This window comes from Aquarana catesbeiana, linkage group LG03 (assembly GCF_042186555.1).
Source record: "Aquarana catesbeiana isolate 2022-GZ linkage group LG03, ASM4218655v1, whole genome shotgun sequence".
Classification (NCBI taxonomy): Eukaryota; Metazoa; Chordata; class Amphibia; order Anura; family Ranidae; genus Aquarana; species Aquarana catesbeiana.
Genome location: NC_133326.1, coordinates 139,973,999 through 139,992,286, shown reverse-complemented (window position 1 = coordinate 139,992,286; position 18,288 = coordinate 139,973,999). Strand labels below are relative to the sequence as shown.

The following is an 18,288-nucleotide window of genomic DNA, read 5'->3' as shown; positions in this document are numbered from 1 at the left end:
TTTTGGTATATTCCAAATTCTCAGGAAAGGCATAGATGGGCTCCTAAAACCTATTTTCTTAATTGATAACTTTAGAGAAATTTAAATCTCAAGTGTCTGATCTGTATATCAGAGACCTCCTCAAGTTGGTCAAAACATGCTGAACATCATATTTTGAGCTTCAATCTGGGAATGAGAAAAGGGAGAGGAGTCAAGATCTGCTTGAAAAAGCTGAAAAAAAAGGTTCCTCTTTTATGATAACATTCCATAGTAGCAAATAAGATTAACTGATACAACAGAAACCATAAAAAGATCACAAAACGGGATGTTACAATGTGTCACTACAGACCAACATATATATATACAATGTTAAAACACGTGCTTACAGGTACTATATCATAAATAAAGAGACCAAAGAGCTGAAACAGATATTAAATTAGCTCAGACAGTGATTTAAACAATCCGAAAAAAAATCCTGCAGCACTCTTCTGCAACTTTGGAGAGCTTCCAAAGAGGGACTCAACTCAGCAATGGATCATGATTGGAGGAGATCAAACAAACCCACATGGGGCACAATGGCTCAGGTGATGCTGCCCTTAAACACAAAGGAGGGCACTCCTATAAATGGGGCACCCCAAGTTTGGAAGCTACATATACAAAGTTCCAAAAGAGTACTTATTCTGGGCTCAGATATACTGTAGTATAAACCCGAGGGGATACAAACTGGTAGAATTGGCACAATTGTTTAATGAAGAAATATGGCAGAGTGCCCAGGAGCAAAACAGCAGCATCATAGTTTTCTTCTCTTCAGGTTTCTTTTGACTACATAACTGTGAATGCCATGCATAAAAGATAATACAGATTTATTGGAAAATGAACTACACAGAACTACAAAGAAATATGTGCTGCGTTGAATGATTAACCTGTGTAGTCACTGAAGAGAAGGTATTTTGAGTGGTGCAATATACAGACAACTCGAGATGAAAAGGTGAAGATTTGCTATGTTATAGGGAACATTAAGAAATGTGAATTGTGCCTATGCAGTACCCTGAATAATGTACCGTGTTTCAAATTCTTCTTGAATATTAGCTGCGTATTTCCTGGTATGAGAGTGCCTAGCCACGCCTGTTTATCTGCAGTGTGAGGTCTAAATGGTAGTCCTAGGAGATCTAGAGTGAGATTTTGTAATGTCACTTCCCTGCTGCTCGCTATTCTTTCTGCTGGAGCATCTGACAACAGCTACCAATAGGACTCTATCTCTACCAAGATGGCCGGCTCCACGAAGAGACACAGTGCAGATCAAAAAAAAAAAAAAGAAGGTTGTTAATAGGGGGCAACACTGCTGCAGGGGAACCACAGGCAATTCTGGCGACTAGTCTTTGTCTGTCTCTTTTTAGACACAGAATCCAATTGATCTTTAACTTACCAGGACCTGGAAGAGCAGCATCAAGAGACGGTTGTTAGCCATGAAGTTGCTGTCTAGGACCCCCAAGTTAAACCAGCTGCCTAAACATTTGAATGTCTTAATCAGCATCTTTTCATTGTCCATTGCTTTCTCCACACAATTCATCTTGGAAAAAAAAAAAAACAGTACAAAATCATATTACCGATTTAACCCTTCCACAGTTGGACCAATGTTTCCATTTTTCATACACATTAAATAAAAAATTACAGGCTTGAAAATAAACTTAGCACTCCCAAACAAGATTTTTTATACATAAGCAGAGAACCTGTAAAATAGAAAAAGATGTTTTTTGCCAATTCATTTGAAAATACATTAAAAATAAAATTTTAGTGCACATAAAACACAAAATAATCTCCGATTTCCAATGGGACTGTGTGCAGGGTAAATAAACATCAAAATATGTTAAGCCTTAAAATTGTATGCAACCAGGAAGAAGTGGCTAAACAAAATGATGCCCAAAACTGTTCATAGACAAAAAAAAAAAAAAAAAACTCATCAATTTAAACTTTAAGCAGAACTTAAGGCTGGCCATACATTATACAATTTTCCATTAGATTTACCAAAACCAACTATGAGGTCAAACCCAAACAGTTTCGATTTGTATACAATCAGGCAGGCCCCTGTTCTACATAGTTGAAGGTAAATCTAAAGGAAATTGAATAAGAAAATTGTTTGATGTATGGCCAGCTTAACTCTGCTCTCAGGAGGCTGCATGACTGAGCACACAGAAAAGCCAGGGGCCAGGCCCAATGCGTAATCAAGTATCTGGCTGCTTGCACTCGGAAGAAGCAGCCAACTGAAGAGGACCAAGATTGTAGAGTGGGACACAATGTATATATGTCATCTGAACAGTGGATTTGTAGCAGGACAACGATAGAAATCACTGAGGGGATGAGTATGTGTTTTGAAAAGAAAGCAGCACTACCAGTATGAGGGGGAAAAAAAAAAACAAAAAAAAAAAAAAAAAAAAAAAAAAAACACACCAACCATAGGTAGGGTATTGAGTACATGATGTAAATGATGGCCTTCAAATTTTCAGTTCACTCCTGCGTCCAAGGCGATACCAAATATATGTTGTGCGATCTGCATTTATGTATGCTAGTGCTTTCTAGATTTGCATGTGTTCATGTATGTGTGTGGGCTAATCTTTACAGTTCATGTTTTATTACTACTCTAAGCCAGGGGTTCTCCATAACTTCTAAACAAAGGGCCAGTTTACTGTCCTTCAGGCTTTAGGGGGGCCGGACTGTGGCCTGTGGGATTAGAAAATGTCATGATCTCAATGGGAGTAAACAATACCCCATCGTTGGTTTTAATGGAAGAATAGTAACCCATTGCTGACGTCTTTGGGAGGAATGGTGCCCTATCACTGGCATCAATGGAAGAAATAGTGCCCCGAGGACCAGATAAAGGCAAGCAAAGGGCCACGTCCAGCCCCCGGGCCACAGTTTGCAGACCACTTATCTAAGCAATTATTTTTGCTTAACTTTATTTTTACAAGGGAACAGACATGTCATTTTAGTGCACTTACGGGTTCCTTCTAACTTCCCTGCACAGAGAGCAAGCAGACCAAGGACAGAAAGCTACCAAACTGTTTTTTTACCTATCCACAGAGGGTCAGGATCTGATGGCTCTGAATCAGGAAATTCCCCCAGGCAAGCCCAGGAAGTGTGTGGTGGGAGGGCAGTCTGGTCACCTATAACATTTTTACGAACCAAAGTCAAAAAAAAAAAAAAAAAAAAGGGGGGGGGGGGGGAATGGATGTGTTGTCCTCCGACCGCCACAGAATTTTAAATGAAAAAGTATGGCTTGTAGCCACTCTGTCACTGCAGAGATCTGTACGAATACAATCCATGGTCAGAATAAAACATATAGCCAACAATTATACTGCAAACACTTTCCACAGATTCTTACCAGAAGAGACACTACAGTACTAGAATAATAGGCCAAGTCCTCAATGATCTCAGATCGCCGGTTAGCACCAATACGCAGAGATCGGCTATGGACTTCTTCTGGTAGCACAGTAAGAATCTCCAAGAGGAAGGACAATGATGCTGGGTCATTACCATAGCTAGAAGGAAAAACAAAACATCAGAGAGGAAATGTAATGTACAACCACTAACCCACAAATGAAGTGGCACATGTGACACAAAACATGCAGACAAGTCTGGATGGTTAGGCATATACTGTAAGTACTTACGATTCTACAAGCGTTTGTACACAGCCTTTCCAGGAAGCCATCTGCAGGGCAAGATCTGCTATTGCTAAAGCCAGCTACAAAAACAAAAATATTTTTCGTTAAACCTTTGTAGCACACCTGAGAGAATAACTGGAAGAAAAAATGATATTATAAAAAAAATATATAAATATATATATATATATATATATATATATATATATATATATATATATATATATATATATATATATATATATATATATATATATATAAATTCCAAACAGCACATTTTGTGTGCATGCTCTTCCCTACTACTATTAATTGGCTAAGAAAGCAGAGCTCTGGTCAAGAGTGAAAAACAAATGAAAAGCCCATTAATAAATAAAATAGAACTGGATGTATTAAGTCTTCTGGGTTGGAAGGATTGAAAGGAGAAGCAGAACAGTGACAGATTCCTATTTCTGTCACCCTGCTCTCTTATCAGCAAGCCCCCTGTCAGCCTATCTTACTGAGTAAAAAAGTTGAGTCAGCGCCTAGTGGACAAAGGAAGCAGCTAGCACCAGAGAATAATATGCCCAATTCTCCTCAGTGTATGTAAAGATATATGGGTGCAGTGCTAAACATATTTGAACATCTAAACATATATAACATATCAGTGAAAAGACCTCAGTGCATATGAAAATTATTATATAGAACTAAATTCACGAGAAAAAACATAAAATGTAAAAAAATGATACACAAATAAGAGAACAATAGCCCATATATCAATGTGTATAATAAGTCCACCAATTCATGAACATATGTGCATAACTTCCTCCTTAACTTCATTCAAAGTGTGTGAATTGCATTGTGAAAAAAAAACAAAAAAAACCCAAAAAACTCTGAGGATGGTGCTAGTTCGCAAAACGCGTTGAATGGAGTTTGGAATGTTGACATCACGCCGCTACATGGATTGTGTAGTGGCCACATTTGTAAGTTCTGCCAATTTTTTGACCTATGTTTTGTACTACATTCAGAGATTTAAAAAAAAAAAAAAAAAAAAAATACTACACTTTTTCGGGAAGCCCTTAAAGCAGATTTTGTTTGCACATACATCTCCTATATAATATCTTTATATCTATGGACCAGGGAAGTGCGGTGAGGTCAGTGGTTGTTGAGGCACTTGCTAGTATCAGGAGCCAGATACACAACGGCTACATGCGAAACGATCGTTAGAGCAAGAGAAATAATTCTAACACTAGATCTCCTCTGTAACTCTAAACATGTAACCTGTAATAAATGTTTTATTGCGTCACCTATGGAGATTTTTAAGTACTGAAGTTTGGCGCCATTCCACAAGCGTGTGCAATTTTAAAAGCATTACATGTCAGGCTAACTTTGGTTTTGTAATTCATAAAACAGTTTCTTTCCAAAAAAAATTGCTGTGCAAATACCGTGTGACATAAAAAGTTGCAATGACCACCATTTTTATTCTCTAGGGTGTCTGCTAAAAAAACGTATCCTGTAGAAATGTTTAAAACATTGCCTATGGAGATTTTTAAACACTGTAGTTTGCCGCTATTCCATGAGTGTGAGCAATTTTAAAAGCATTACATGACAAAATGCTTGTCAAAATTCAGTATTTTAAATTTAAAAATCATTGTCGCATTAAGAGCACAGAGCAGCCCCGATCCTGTTCTTCTGGGGTCCCCCGCTGGCGCTCTAGGTTCCTCATCTTCGGCAGGTGCCCCCACAGAAAGCCGCTTTCCATGGAGGCTCGTTCCAGAGTCCCATGCGTCGATTGACACAGACAGTGGGACTTGGCCCCTGCCCCCCTGTGTCACAGCTTTTGATCATCAATCTGTCCAAAGCAGAAAGAGACAGAGGCAGGAGCCGATGCTCTGGTGCACGTCGCTGGATCAGGTTCAGGTAAGAAAAGGGGGGTGGGGTCTGCAGCACAAAATGTTTTTGACCTTAAAGAGGAGTTCCGCCCGCCCCTTTAAAAATTTAGAAGCTACACATACTGTAGCTGCTGACTTTTAACATTAGGGCACTTACCTGTTCTGGAGTCCAGCGATGTCAGCACCGCGGGTGCTGCTGCCGCCATTGCGGGTAAGGGAACCTGGTAGGGTAGCCTTTCGGCTTCCCTGCCAGGTCCCTATTACGCATTCGCGAAGTGTGCTGCGCTCTCCCATTGGCCAGGGAAAAGGGGAGGGAGGCCGAGCTGCTGACGTACTTCGCTGCGGCCCGGTCTCCCGTAAGTGGGGACAGGGTACCTGTAAAAAAAAAAAAAAAAAAAACGGGTACCCACTCCCCTCCCCAAAAGGTGCCAAATGTGGCACCAGGGGGGGGGGGGGAATCAGATAAGCGAAAGTTCCACTTTTGGGTGGAACTCCGCTTTAATGCATAATTTTAAGCCAATTTACAGTGTTTCTAAACTATTTTTCAGTCAAGGCACCCTTTTGAACTCAAGGCATCCCATTCTAAAAAGTAAAAAACTAAAACTAATAGTTTTACATATTGCAGCAGCATGGGACACCCAACATTTGGGGTGATTTATTCTTCCAAACCAAAAACATCTTTGTACACTGGTACTGACTAGTATTCCAGCGTTTCTTAGTTTCTCTCCCTCCTTCAGCTAATGTGACCCCAGTGCTGACAGAGAGGGGCAGGGGAGGGGCAAACAAGGATGCTGTGTAGGTGCCAGATGTCCTCCTTTCAACCAATGACGTCATTGGTTGTTACAACCCTGGCGGCTAGAAGGTTGTAATGATGCACGATACAAACCTGTGGTTTTGTGTAACAGGCAGGCTTGATCCACCCACTGGCTTGTTTACATTTTTTGGGCTTTTTGCTAAGGCACCCCTGAAGAAACCTGAAGGCACCCTGGTTGAAAAAGGTTGTCAGTCTAAATATTTAATAGTGCTACAATAAAGCAAACCTTACCTGAGTTACAATAACAGGAGACATGTCCTTCAAGTTCTGGATATGTGATAACAAGGAGTCCCGCAGGGAAGAATGGGAGTCTGCGGGCAGCTCATAAAACGATGTCTGAATTTTCATCTTCATGGTTTGTGCAGCAAAATAGCAGGACTCGACATCCTGATGAATCTGTAACAATTGGTCAGAGATCTCCCATGCATAAACCTAAGAAATGACAAGAAAAACGTGTTAGCCAGCACTAACCCACAGGTTAACCCCTTAGCTGGTCGACTCCAATCCTTAAATTTAACCCCCCATGGGCAAAACAACGTTTGCCATGTAACACATTCATAATAATCTTTTTTTTTTTTTTTTTTTTAAGCTCAGGATGTGGAAATAAAAGATGGTACTACTGATTTTACACATACCATAGACTTGAGCAAATTTATTCAATAAAAACATAATATATTCCATAAACACAAAAATGCTAACTGATAAAACATACATAACAAGGTTTCTAATCTTCCTAAGTTTACAAAAACGCATACGTTTAAAATTGTACATTTGTGTAAAACTGAAAAATCTATGCACATGTACATTGGCGAATAACACTAAAGCATTGTTACATTATACTTAAACAACACCCTAAAATTATTCCTAGATGTGTGTGCAAAGATACAGAACATGCAGTGCAAGAGCTATTTGGGTATATCTATGCATCCTAATTAGGTGTGGTTGTGTATATGAATTTAATTATTTTATATATTGCTCATGTTTAATTCCTTGAAATTCTTTTTTATTTAATTTTATTGCAATCACAAGGGTCAAAAAAGTCACCCCAAGCACCTGCATAAAAAGGAGGTGAAAGCACTCTTAAGCCTTGGTTCACACTGATGCGATTTCTGATGTGTTCCGAAATGCATGGAATCACATGGCCAGTGAACTAACATAGACTGGTCACCTATATGCAGTGCGAATCCGAGGAGATTTTAAAAAGGATCCTGTGAGTTTACAGCAGTGCGTTGCGATGTATTTGTAGCTCCATATACTTGAAAGTAAACTGCATGCAGATCGCTTATCTGTTCTAGATTAAGACGATTCCAGTACGTTTTCTGCAAGTCTGCTTTATTCCTCATCTCCCATTCCTGGGCTATGGGGAAAGAAGAGACTTTACACAAACAAGCCATGAATGCTATTTAATTCATTTTTAGTTTTCAAAGCAATCTCAGCCATCCATCCATGTCTCCATGCTTTATTTTGCTGAGAAATCACTTTGAAAAACACCCCCTAGCATTTCTGGCTGTGGTCATCATGAGTAAGGGCAGATGAGTCATGTAGCATTTACTTCCTGGAATCCAAATGCCCTTGGCTCAGGCATGCAGGCAGGAAGGTGTACTTAGCTGAGAAAACCAAACCCCTGCCACCTTTCTTAAGACTCCTGGGATGTAGGACATCATTTGCCTAGGCATGGAAACCAAGAAGTAACTGAACAAATGAAAAAAAAAAAAAGGTTTAAAAACAAGTAAATACGATATACTTTCCGATCTATTTATTAATGCTAGCAGCATAAGGATTAAAAATATTCAGTGTTGATTGAGTGAAGTTACGCTTTCAAATTTCACTGCAAAATAGCTATAACTCGCACCGCATCAGTGTGAATGTAGGCTTAACCACCTGCCGACCGCCTCACGACGATATACGTCGGCAGAATGGCACGGGCAGGCAGAGTAACGTACCTGTACGTTACTCCCCTCCTGCGGGCGGGGGGCGCGATCGCATCGTTGCAGAAGTGATCCGCCCTGAGGAATGGGAAGCTTCCTCTGCTTCTGAAACTGTAAACAGAAGCAGAGGAAGTAATGTCATCTCTCCTCGTGACGGTCTTTTCATCCAGAGCCCGAGGAGAGAAGACATCACTGTGAGTTTGCACCAACAGAGATCGTCAGAGACCTTCTGTTTCCAGACGGTGCTTCACCTCACCTTCCCAATCCAAATGCATTAAGCCGGCTGCATGAGAGGCATTTTCCGTATGTCCTCCCTAGTACCCCTACCCAACGAGCCCCCCAAAGAAAATGTCATGTCTGTAGCAAGCGCGGATATAGGCGTGACACCCGCTATTGTCCCTCCTGTCCTGACAATCCTGGTCTTTGCATTGGTGAATGTGTTGAACGCTACCATACACTAGTTGAGTATTAGCGTAGGGTACAGCACTGCACAGACTAAGCACACTTTCACAGGGTCTCCCAAGATGCCATCGCATTTTGAGAGACCTGAACCTGGAAACGATCCGTTACAGATAAAAGTTTTATATATATATATAATTGTCGTTTTATTGTTCTCTCTCTATTGTTCTGCTCTTTTTTACTGTATTCTATTCTGCAATGTTTTATTGTCATTATGTTTTATCATGTTTGCTTTTCAGGTATGTCATTTTTTTATACATTACTGTTTACGGTGTTTTATTGTCAACCATTTTTTTGTTTTCAGGTACGCCATTCAGCTGCAGCACGGATTTATTTATCTTGACAGCAACAGCGTTTGCTCCCACGATACATAAAGCCGTGACTCCAGCGCTGTAGGATTTCACCACCACAGTTAAAAACAAAATGATGCATGTATGCCCATCATTAGAAGTAGGTGGATGAAGGGAGGTATTCTAATGGTGGGCATACCCATCGATCAATTTTTTTCGTTCAGCCCACAGGCTGCATGAAAAAAAAAAAAGAATACATGCCCAACAAGGACCAGCAACGACTGGTATGTTGCTGGACTTTGAGTGGTTATACCAGAATGAAGCCTGCGGGTTTAGGTAACATTCTTTTCAGCCAGCGGTTGGCTTTCATGTAAAAGCAATCCTAGCGGCTAATTAGCCTCTAGATTGCTTTTACAAGCAGTGGGAGGGAATGTCCCCACACCTCCCACCGTCTTCCATGGTTTTCTATGGCTCTCCTGTCCCAACAGGGAACCTGAGAATGCAGCCAGTGGTTCCGCCAGCTCCATCAGAACGGCTCCAATCATCTCTAAGGCCTAAAAAACCGGAAGCTACGAGAATTTCATGACTTAGATTTCCCCGAATGTAAACAGCGCCATTGGGAAAGCATTTTATCACACCGATCTGGGTGTGGTCAGATGGTTTGAGTCTAATAGACGCCATTTTTTTTTTGTGGAAAAAATGAGTACCGATTACTAACTATTGCTGTCATAGGGGATATTTACATTCCCTGAGATGATTAAAAAAAAAAAATGAAAGGAACAGTTTGAAAATCAAATAAAAGGCAAAATAAATAATTTAAAAAAAAGCACCCCATGTCGCCCCCTGCTCTCACGCAAAGGCGAACGCAAGCGTCAGTCTGGCGTCATATATAAACAGCAATTGCACCATGCATGTGAGGTATCACCGCGAAGGTCAGATTGAGGGCAGTAATTTTAGCAGTAGACCTCCTCTGTAAATTTAAAGTGGTAACCTGTAAAGACTTTTAAAAATGTATGAACTTTTGTGCGCAATTTTAAAGCATGTCGTGTTTGGTATCCATGTACTTGGCCTAAGATCATATTTTTTTATTACATCAAACATTTGGGCAATATAGTGCATTAAAATTTTTTTAAAAAGTGTGTTTTTTCCCAAAAAAATGCGTTTGAAAAAACGCTGCGCAATTACTGTGTGAAAAAAAAAAATGAAACGCCCACCATTTTAATCTGTAGGGCCTTTGCTTTAAAAAAATATATAATGTTTGGGGGTTCAAAGTAATTTTCTTGCAATAAAAAAAAATTTTTTCATGTAAACAAAAAGAGTCAGAAAGGGCTTTGTCTTCAAGTGGTTAGAAGAGTGGGTGATGTGTGACATAAGTTTCTAAATGTTGGGCATAAAATGCCAGGACAGTTCAAACCCCCCCAAATTTTGGAAAGTAGACACCCCAAGCTATTTGCTGAGATGCATGTCGAGTCCATGGAATATTTTATATTGTGACACAAGTTGCGGGAAAAATACAAATTTTTTTTTTTTTTTTTTTTGCACAAAGTTGTCACTAAATGATAAATTGCTCAAACATGCCATGGGCATATGTGAAATTACACCCCAAAATACATTCTGTTGCTTCTCCTGTGTACAGGGATACCACATGTGAGACTTTTTGGGAGCCTAGCCGCATACAGGACCCCGAAAACCAAGCACCACCTTCAGGCTTTCTAAGGGTGTAAATTTTTTATTTCACTCCTCACTGTCTATCGTAGTTTCGGAGGCCATGGAATGCCCAGATGGCACAAACCCCTCCCAAATGACCCAATTTTGGAAAGTAGACACCCCTAGCTATTTGCTGAGAGGTATGGTGAGTATTTTGCTGACCTCGCTTTTTGTCAAAGTTTTTTTATTTTCTTTTTTCAAATTTCAAAAAATACATTTTGCTTTTCTTTCTTCATTTTCAAAAACAAATGAGAGCTGCAAAAATACTCACCATGCCTCTCAGCAAATAGCTTGGGGTGTCTACTTTCCAAAATGGGGTCATTTGGGGGGGGGGGGGGGGGGGTTGTACTGCCCTGCCTCAAGAAATCAGATAGGCAGTCATAAACTAAAAGCTGTGTAAATTCCAGAAATTGTACCCTAGCGTTTGTAGACGCTATAGCTTTTGCGCAAACCAATAAATATATGCTTATTGACATTTTTTTACCAAAGACATGTGGCTGAATACATTTTGGTCTAAACGTATGACTAAAATTGAGTAGAAAATATTTTTTTTCAAAATTTTCGGTCTTTTTCCATTTATATTGCAAAAAATAAAAATAACAGAGGTAATCAAATACCATCAAAAGAAAGCTCTATTTGTGGGAAAAAAAAGGATACAAATTTCATTTGTATACATTGCATGGCCGCGCAACTACCAGTTAAAGCAGTGCAGTGCCAAATTGTAAAAAGTCCTCTGGTCTTTAGGCAGCCAAATGGTCCGGGGCATAAGTGGTTAAGGTACCTCCCCCATCCAACAAGATCTGTGCATATTGGCACAGATATTGGCTATTAGGCCTCATGCATACTGGACGTTTTTACAGCTGCTGTTTTTGGCTTCAGGCATTTTTTTCTACAACCAGTAAATCTCCCCAGCATGTTATTCTAGGTGTTCATGCACACATGGGCTTTTATCAGTGTTTTTTGGCAGGAGCATTTTCTGCCTGGAAAAAAACCCGAGAACTATTGGGTTTTAAAGTGGTTGTAAACCCACTTTGAAAAAAATAAAAACTAACACCTGCAAAACAAAGGCATAATGAGCTAGTATGCATAGTATACTAGCTCACCATGTAATACTCACCTGAGATTGAAGCCCTCGCTGCGGTGCCCGTACACAGCACTGGCCGGCGACATCACTCCCGGGGGTTACTTCCGGGTATTGCGGCTCAGGCGCTGTGATTGGCTGGAGCCGCAATGATGTCACTCCTGGGCATGCGTGCGGGAGCTGCCGGTAATGGCACACTCACTGAAGCAAGCGGCCTTATACTTAATACCTCTCCCACATCACAGCTCTCTAGTAATACCTACATTGCAAGATGTGAGCACTCTGCAAAGTAGGATTTTGGAGTTTCTTTAGGGGACATAGGAGGATATTCAGAGATGTAAGGTCATTAGATTTGACACTGGCACCCAATCAAAGCTGTGGAACGGCCTAGCAAACAAACAGCTAACAGGCAAACAATAACCAACAGGTTAACAGAGGAAGTTCAAAAAGCTCACAGAACCACCCGGAAAGCCTTACAGCCAAAACTGGCATTAGAGGCGTCCTCACTATCCAACCAGTAGAACCGAGCAAAGGTATAAACAGGGGATAAGATGACAGCCTTGCAAATATAAGAAACAGGTGACTGATGCTGAAAAACCCAAGATGCACTAACCAACCTGATGGAGTGCACTCTAAAAAGAGAATGGGGAGCCCTGTCCTCGAGCTGGTAAGCATGAAAAAAAGGAGCTGCCTGATCCATCTAGCAACAGTGGAGCCTGTCCCTTCCAGAACCTTTCAGTGATGACAAAAGGAGAATCAGAGTTTGAAGGAGCCCAGAGCCACAAGAAACACTGGAACAGATTTCACCACAGCCCGACAACAAACTCCTCAGGGCCATTTCACATTGGCGACCAGTTTGGACCCCTCTGTCAGGTTTTAAGTTGCATTCAGATGAAACCGCAATATTTGTCTATTGGGGGGCAGATTTAACCACTTGCAAACCGCCAGCAATGTACTGCAAACGGGCGGCACGCACAGGCAAAGCAGCGTACCCGTATGTCGCTGCCTGCCTCCAGGTTTAGGGCGCGCACATGCACACCCCCTGCCACCACCCACCGTGGATGTACACAGCAGGAGCTGGTCAGTAAGTCCCAGCCAACGATTCACGGCTGGGACCTGTCGATTGGCTGTATACAATCACAGCCCTGAGCTCTGTGTTGACAATCAACAAAGAGCTCTGTACAGAGGTAACGGTCTCTCTGTCTCTCATTTCTGCAAAGCAGGGATAACGAAATGAAAAGATTGATTAGTAAAAGCAGCACACTTTACACATAGTCTGGCACACATTTAACCCCTTGATCACCCTAGATGTTAACCCCTTCCCTCTGCCAGTGTCATTAGTATAGTGTTATTACTGATCATTTTACTAATGTCACTGGTAATGTCAGTGGCAGTTAGTTTGTTCCCCCCCCCGGGTCAGTGTCAGATGGCCCACTGCACTATTGCAGTCCTATTATAAAAGTTGCTGATCACCGCTATTAGCACTATTAAAAAAAAAAAAAAAAAAAAAAAAATTCCAGCATATATTTCATAGTTTGTAGGCGCTTTAAATTTCATGCAAAACAATCAATATACATTTGTTGGGTTTTTATTTTTCCAAAGACATGTAGCAGAATAGAACAGAATAAATTTTGCCCAAAATTTATGAGAACATTATTTTTTCTTTATTGGAAATGTTTTGAAGCAGAAAGTAAAACTTTTTTTTTTTTTCCCAAAAATTTTCTGTTTTTTTCGTTTCTCAAAAGTAAAATAATAAAAAACCCAGTGGTGATCAAATACCACCAAAAGAAAGCTCCATTTGTGTGAAAAAAAATTATATAAATTTTCTTAATGAAGGGGGTAAAATCTGCCAGTTTATTAATGAAGTGGTTAAAGGGACATAAGTCCATTTACATCTGCTTTCATCCAAGTTAGTTCACGTCCTTCTCCATTTTTGTAGACATAAACTGACGTGCAAACTGATGAAAAGGAACTGGAGTTAAGAAGACAGACACATAAACTGATAAAGACTGATGTACCCCGAATCAGTATTCATTTGTTTTTTTCTTAGCAAAATGGTGACTGAATGACGATGCAACTGTAAAAAGGAATTGTCCTAATTAAGGTGGAAGAAGAAGCCATCTTAGGCAAAAATTATGGCGTGCGCCTCAACACAACAGTGTCCTTCTGTAGCACAAAAAAATGCTCCTTACAAGTTAAACCGGAATTCCAAGTTTCCTGTGACTTTAAAACTCAGATTGGTTGAAAAGAAAACTGTAGCAAAACACTTTGTCCGCTGTGGAGGCTGTAACAGTGCAACAGCTTGGGCTACACAGAATAAAGCCTCCTACACACGATCGGATTTTCCGCAGACAAAGCGTTGGACTTTTGTCCGAAGGGCGTTGGCCAGGAACTTGTCTTGCATACAAACGGCACACAATTGTCAGCCAACAAACAGGAACGTAGTGACATACTACGTGGTTTTTCAGCTCTTTAGCGCCACCCTTTGGGCACCTTCTGCTAATGTTGTGTTTGCTGAGCATGGATTCCGAGCATGCGTGTTTGTACTTTGGACTTTTGTCTGACGGACTTGTGTACACATGATTGGAAAATCTGACAACAGAGCGTTGTCCTCGGAAAATTTATAAGCCTGCCATCCAACATTTGTCCATGGAAAATCCAACAACAATTGTCCGATGAAGCGTACAAACGGTCGGATTTTAGGCCAACAGTCTGTCAAAACACAATTCCCATCTGAAAATATGATTGTGTGTACGAGGCTTAAGCTGTGTCCTTGTTCAAATCCTACACACTTCCCTTCTGTGACTGGAAGGAAAGTCAGTCATTTGGTAAATAAACTATCCAGCAAGTGACTGTATGTGTGTGTGTATGTTTATCAATGAATACAAGGTGTTCTCTGATTGGCCAAGGTGAAGTAGCGGGTGAATGATGTCACAAGCCCCACTGTGGCCAAAAAGAGAATGCCTTGGGAGGTACAAAGTCTTATAACCCCTGCGCTGAGTCAGCAACCATTAAATTGGTAATAACCCTAAAAAAAAAAAAAATGCTCCTGTCCCTTTAAGGCATGATATATTGCATTGAGCTTTTGTAGTGTCATTTATCCTTTTACATGTTGTACAATACACCTGGTTAATCCTGAATGTTTCTGTAGTCCCCTGTATAAACTGACCATGCTAAACATGGCTGTTGATCCATGATAGAGTGGTCAGTTTACGTACCTCTGTCATTCTGCTCTTACCTCTGCATCTCCCCCACTCCACCTTTGTCATTTCCTTAGTCTGTTGCGAAATCAATCTCCTCCCCATCCCTCCCTTTCTGCCTTCATTGATTATTCTGCTGCAGCTACTCCTCCCCTTTAGCAAAGTGGTCATAAAGTCACATCTATTATATACTTTTATTGTCTCTGTTTTAGGAACATATTGAGTACAGTGTGTGTTTTTCTAAAATTACAATGCTAAACACCTTTTTGGCCAGCACTGCTTTGTGGTCACGTGTCCTCCCTCTGCTAGCTTGCATATGTCGGTGCGGAATTTCAGCCCCTCCCACTGTACCCCCTAAGATTGGGAAGGAGAGCAGAGGGAGGAAATGTCACCACACAGCAGTCCTGGGCAAAGAAAGTATTTAGAATTATAATTAAAAAAAAAACAAAAAACACACACAGTACTTATTATGTTCCTAAAACAGAGAAAATAGGAGTATATAAAAGTTGTGACTACAACCACTTTAACTGTGACTTTCCCAATAAAGTGCGCAATTATGGAGAAGAATTCATCCCCGATTAAGGCAGAGGGGGCAGGAAGCGCACCTGACAGTTAAAGGCCCCCCAAGCCCCATGTGGTCAGTATTAGTTAGACCTTTTAAGGGAACTACTGCTGGCCATCCCAGCATTGTTAGAGGATCCTAAGCTAGCATGGCTGACAGAGGAGCTACCCTCGTGCTTTTGATCCACCATCCTAAAAGCTAGTGAGAGATATCCCTTTCAGGTACTCAAAGCCCATTAATGAAGCAGAAAGGGTTAATTATATTATTGACTAGGCCACTCTGTGGCAGCTGCAAGGTGGTGACTTTCAGGACCTTGCGGGGAGCTAGCTTGCTTATGGTGAGCATTTATTGCACTTTATTTCTGAAAAGCAAGCACTCCTGTCCCACACCAGTGTTAGCCAACATTGGAGCTGATCTGTGCCCACACAATATTCGAGTAGGGGGCCATGGCATTGTCCCGGTCTTGCTGATACGCTGTCCTGAAAGACACTTGGCCACGAGATTCCCAATTCCTCTCTAATTTCAGACCGCCTCTATCCTCTTCAGCCAATGTACCACAATGACCAGGGACGGAAGCTGCTGGGTGGGGGTTAAGATTTATGCCAGGCACTGGGGCGGCTGGTACCAGAGGAGGTGAGGCTGTGCGGCGTTCAGTCATGTATTGTACACAGACACTTCCCCTGCCACCCTATCCTCTGTGTCAGCGGGTGGTTGTAAATAAACATCAAGCCACTTTGTTTACCAGCCGCTCACCTCCTGCAGTGCATCGCTGTGATAACAAAAGCTGGCCACCACCCTCATTTATAGCTGGCTATCGCAGTAAGTGGCATTGGAAGGCTAAAACAGGTACCAACAAAGTATGGGGAATGCCCAAGTAAAAACCAAAGCCTACTTACCACCAGCTTGCAGACAACCAAATTGACCTGTCTAACAGTATGCGTTAAAAACCAGGGGTTTAGTCCGCACGCATTTGCAAACGCATGCGTGAACCACATCACGGCACCCTGTGGCCTGGTTACAAACAGGCCACAGACCAGTCTGCGGCCTGGTGATTGGGGACCCATGGGCTAAGGCAGGGCTCGACAAACCCCGGGCGCCAGGTCGCATTTGCGACTAGAATTAGCGACCTGGCGCCTGGGGCGGCACAGCTTTGGTATCCTGTGTCCGTTCGCCTCCCCCCCCCCTCCCGCCGCGATCGCGCTGGGCCGCGCCGGTAATTGAGGCCCCGGCTTTGCGGCCTACTGCAGTCCTATGGTTCCTGGTTCCTTCTGCAATCGGGCGCCCTCTGGTGGTGGCCGTTGGTATGACAAGACATCCACCAATGCTAATGGAGCAGCTTTCCCTACCTGTTTTCACTGCCTGCTCATCTCCTTCCCTTTACTTAGAACCCCCAAACATTATATATATTTTTTATTCTAACACCCTAGAGAATAAAATGGCGGTCATTGCAATACTTTCTGTCACACCGTATTTGCGCAGCGGACTTACAAGCGCACTTTTTTGGGAAAAAATACTTTTTTTAATTAAAAAATAAGAAAACAGTAAAGTTAGCCCAATTTTTTTTATATTTTGAAAGATGATGTTACGCCGAGTAAATTGATTCCCAACATGTCACGCTTCAAAATTTCATCCGCTCGTGGAATGGCGACAAACTTTTACCCTTTAAAATCTCCATAGGTGTCGTTTAAAAAATTCTACATGTTGCATGTTTTGAGTTACAGAGGAGGTCTAGGACTAGAATTATTGCTCTCACTCTAACGATCGTGGCGATACCTCACGTGTGGTTTGAACACCGCTTTCATATGCGGGTGCTACTCACATATGCGTTTGCTTCTGCAAGCGAGCTCGGCGGGACGGGGCGCATTTAAAAAAATTATTATTTTTTCTTATATATTTTATTTTTTATTTTTACACTGTTTTTAAAAAAAATAAAAATTGTGTCACTTTTATTTCTATTACAAGGGATGGGGCACATTTAAATTTTTTTTTTTCTTATTTATTTTAACTTTTATTTTTTCACTGTTCTTTTAAAAAAAAAAAAAAAAAAAGTCACTTTTATTCCTATTAGAAGGAATGTAAAAATCCCTTGTAATAGAAAAAAAGCATGACAGGTCCTCTTAATTATGACATCTGGGGTCAAAAAGACCTCAGATCTCATATTTACACTAAAATGCATTAAAAAAAAAATTGTCATTTGAAAAAAAAAAAAAAAATGTCCCTTCAAGAGCTATGGGTGGAAGTGACGATTTGACGTCGCTTTCGCCCTGCAATGACTTGGAGATGGGCGGGGGGCCATCTTCCTCTCACTCGTCTCCATGTCAGGCCAGGGACAGATCCGGATCGCCTCCGCCGTTACCGACGGCCACGATAAGCAGTGAAGGGCACCGGAGAGCGGCGGTAGGGGGGCCCTCTCCTGCCGCCGATAAAAGTGATCTCGCTGCTAATCTGCTGCAGAGACCACTTTTATCTGAAAGAGAACCGCCGGCTCTTGAAGAAGATACCGGGGTTATGGTAGCTAGCTGCTACCATAACAACGGTATTTCTCTTCAAAGACAGGACGTATATAGTCGTCCTGCGGGAAGGAAGTGGTTAATTAAAATGAATTTATTATTTGTCATCTCCCTGCTTGGCCCCTTTCACAGGGGCTGTCTGATCAGGTTCGCATGTCAGTTTTTCAGGCGGACCTGATTGGATCCTTAGCGAGAATATGGTGGTCTTGTGTACCTGCATGGCAGGAAATAAAA

At 41.5% G+C, this 18,288-nt stretch overlaps 1 protein-coding gene across 7 annotated transcripts in view; it reads right to left on the bottom strand.

Annotated features, from left to right (window-relative positions):
- The window catches only part of TNPO3 (transportin 3), a 103,366-nt gene that overhangs the window by 72,807 nt on the left and 12,271 nt on the right, over positions 1-18,288 (bottom strand). For all 7 annotated transcript variants that reach the window (XM_073619316.1, XM_073619315.1, XM_073619321.1 and 4 more), the window contains exons 2-5: positions 6,549-6,749; positions 3,645-3,718; positions 3,359-3,515; positions 1,406-1,549 (exon numbers count right to left, since the gene is read on the bottom strand). In XM_073619316.1, the coding sequence (XP_073475417.1) occupies positions 1,406-1,549; positions 3,359-3,515; positions 3,645-3,718; positions 6,549-6,749 (576 nt within the window). The remainder of the gene's footprint in view (positions 1-1,405; positions 1,550-3,358; positions 3,516-3,644; positions 3,719-6,548; positions 6,750-18,288) is intronic.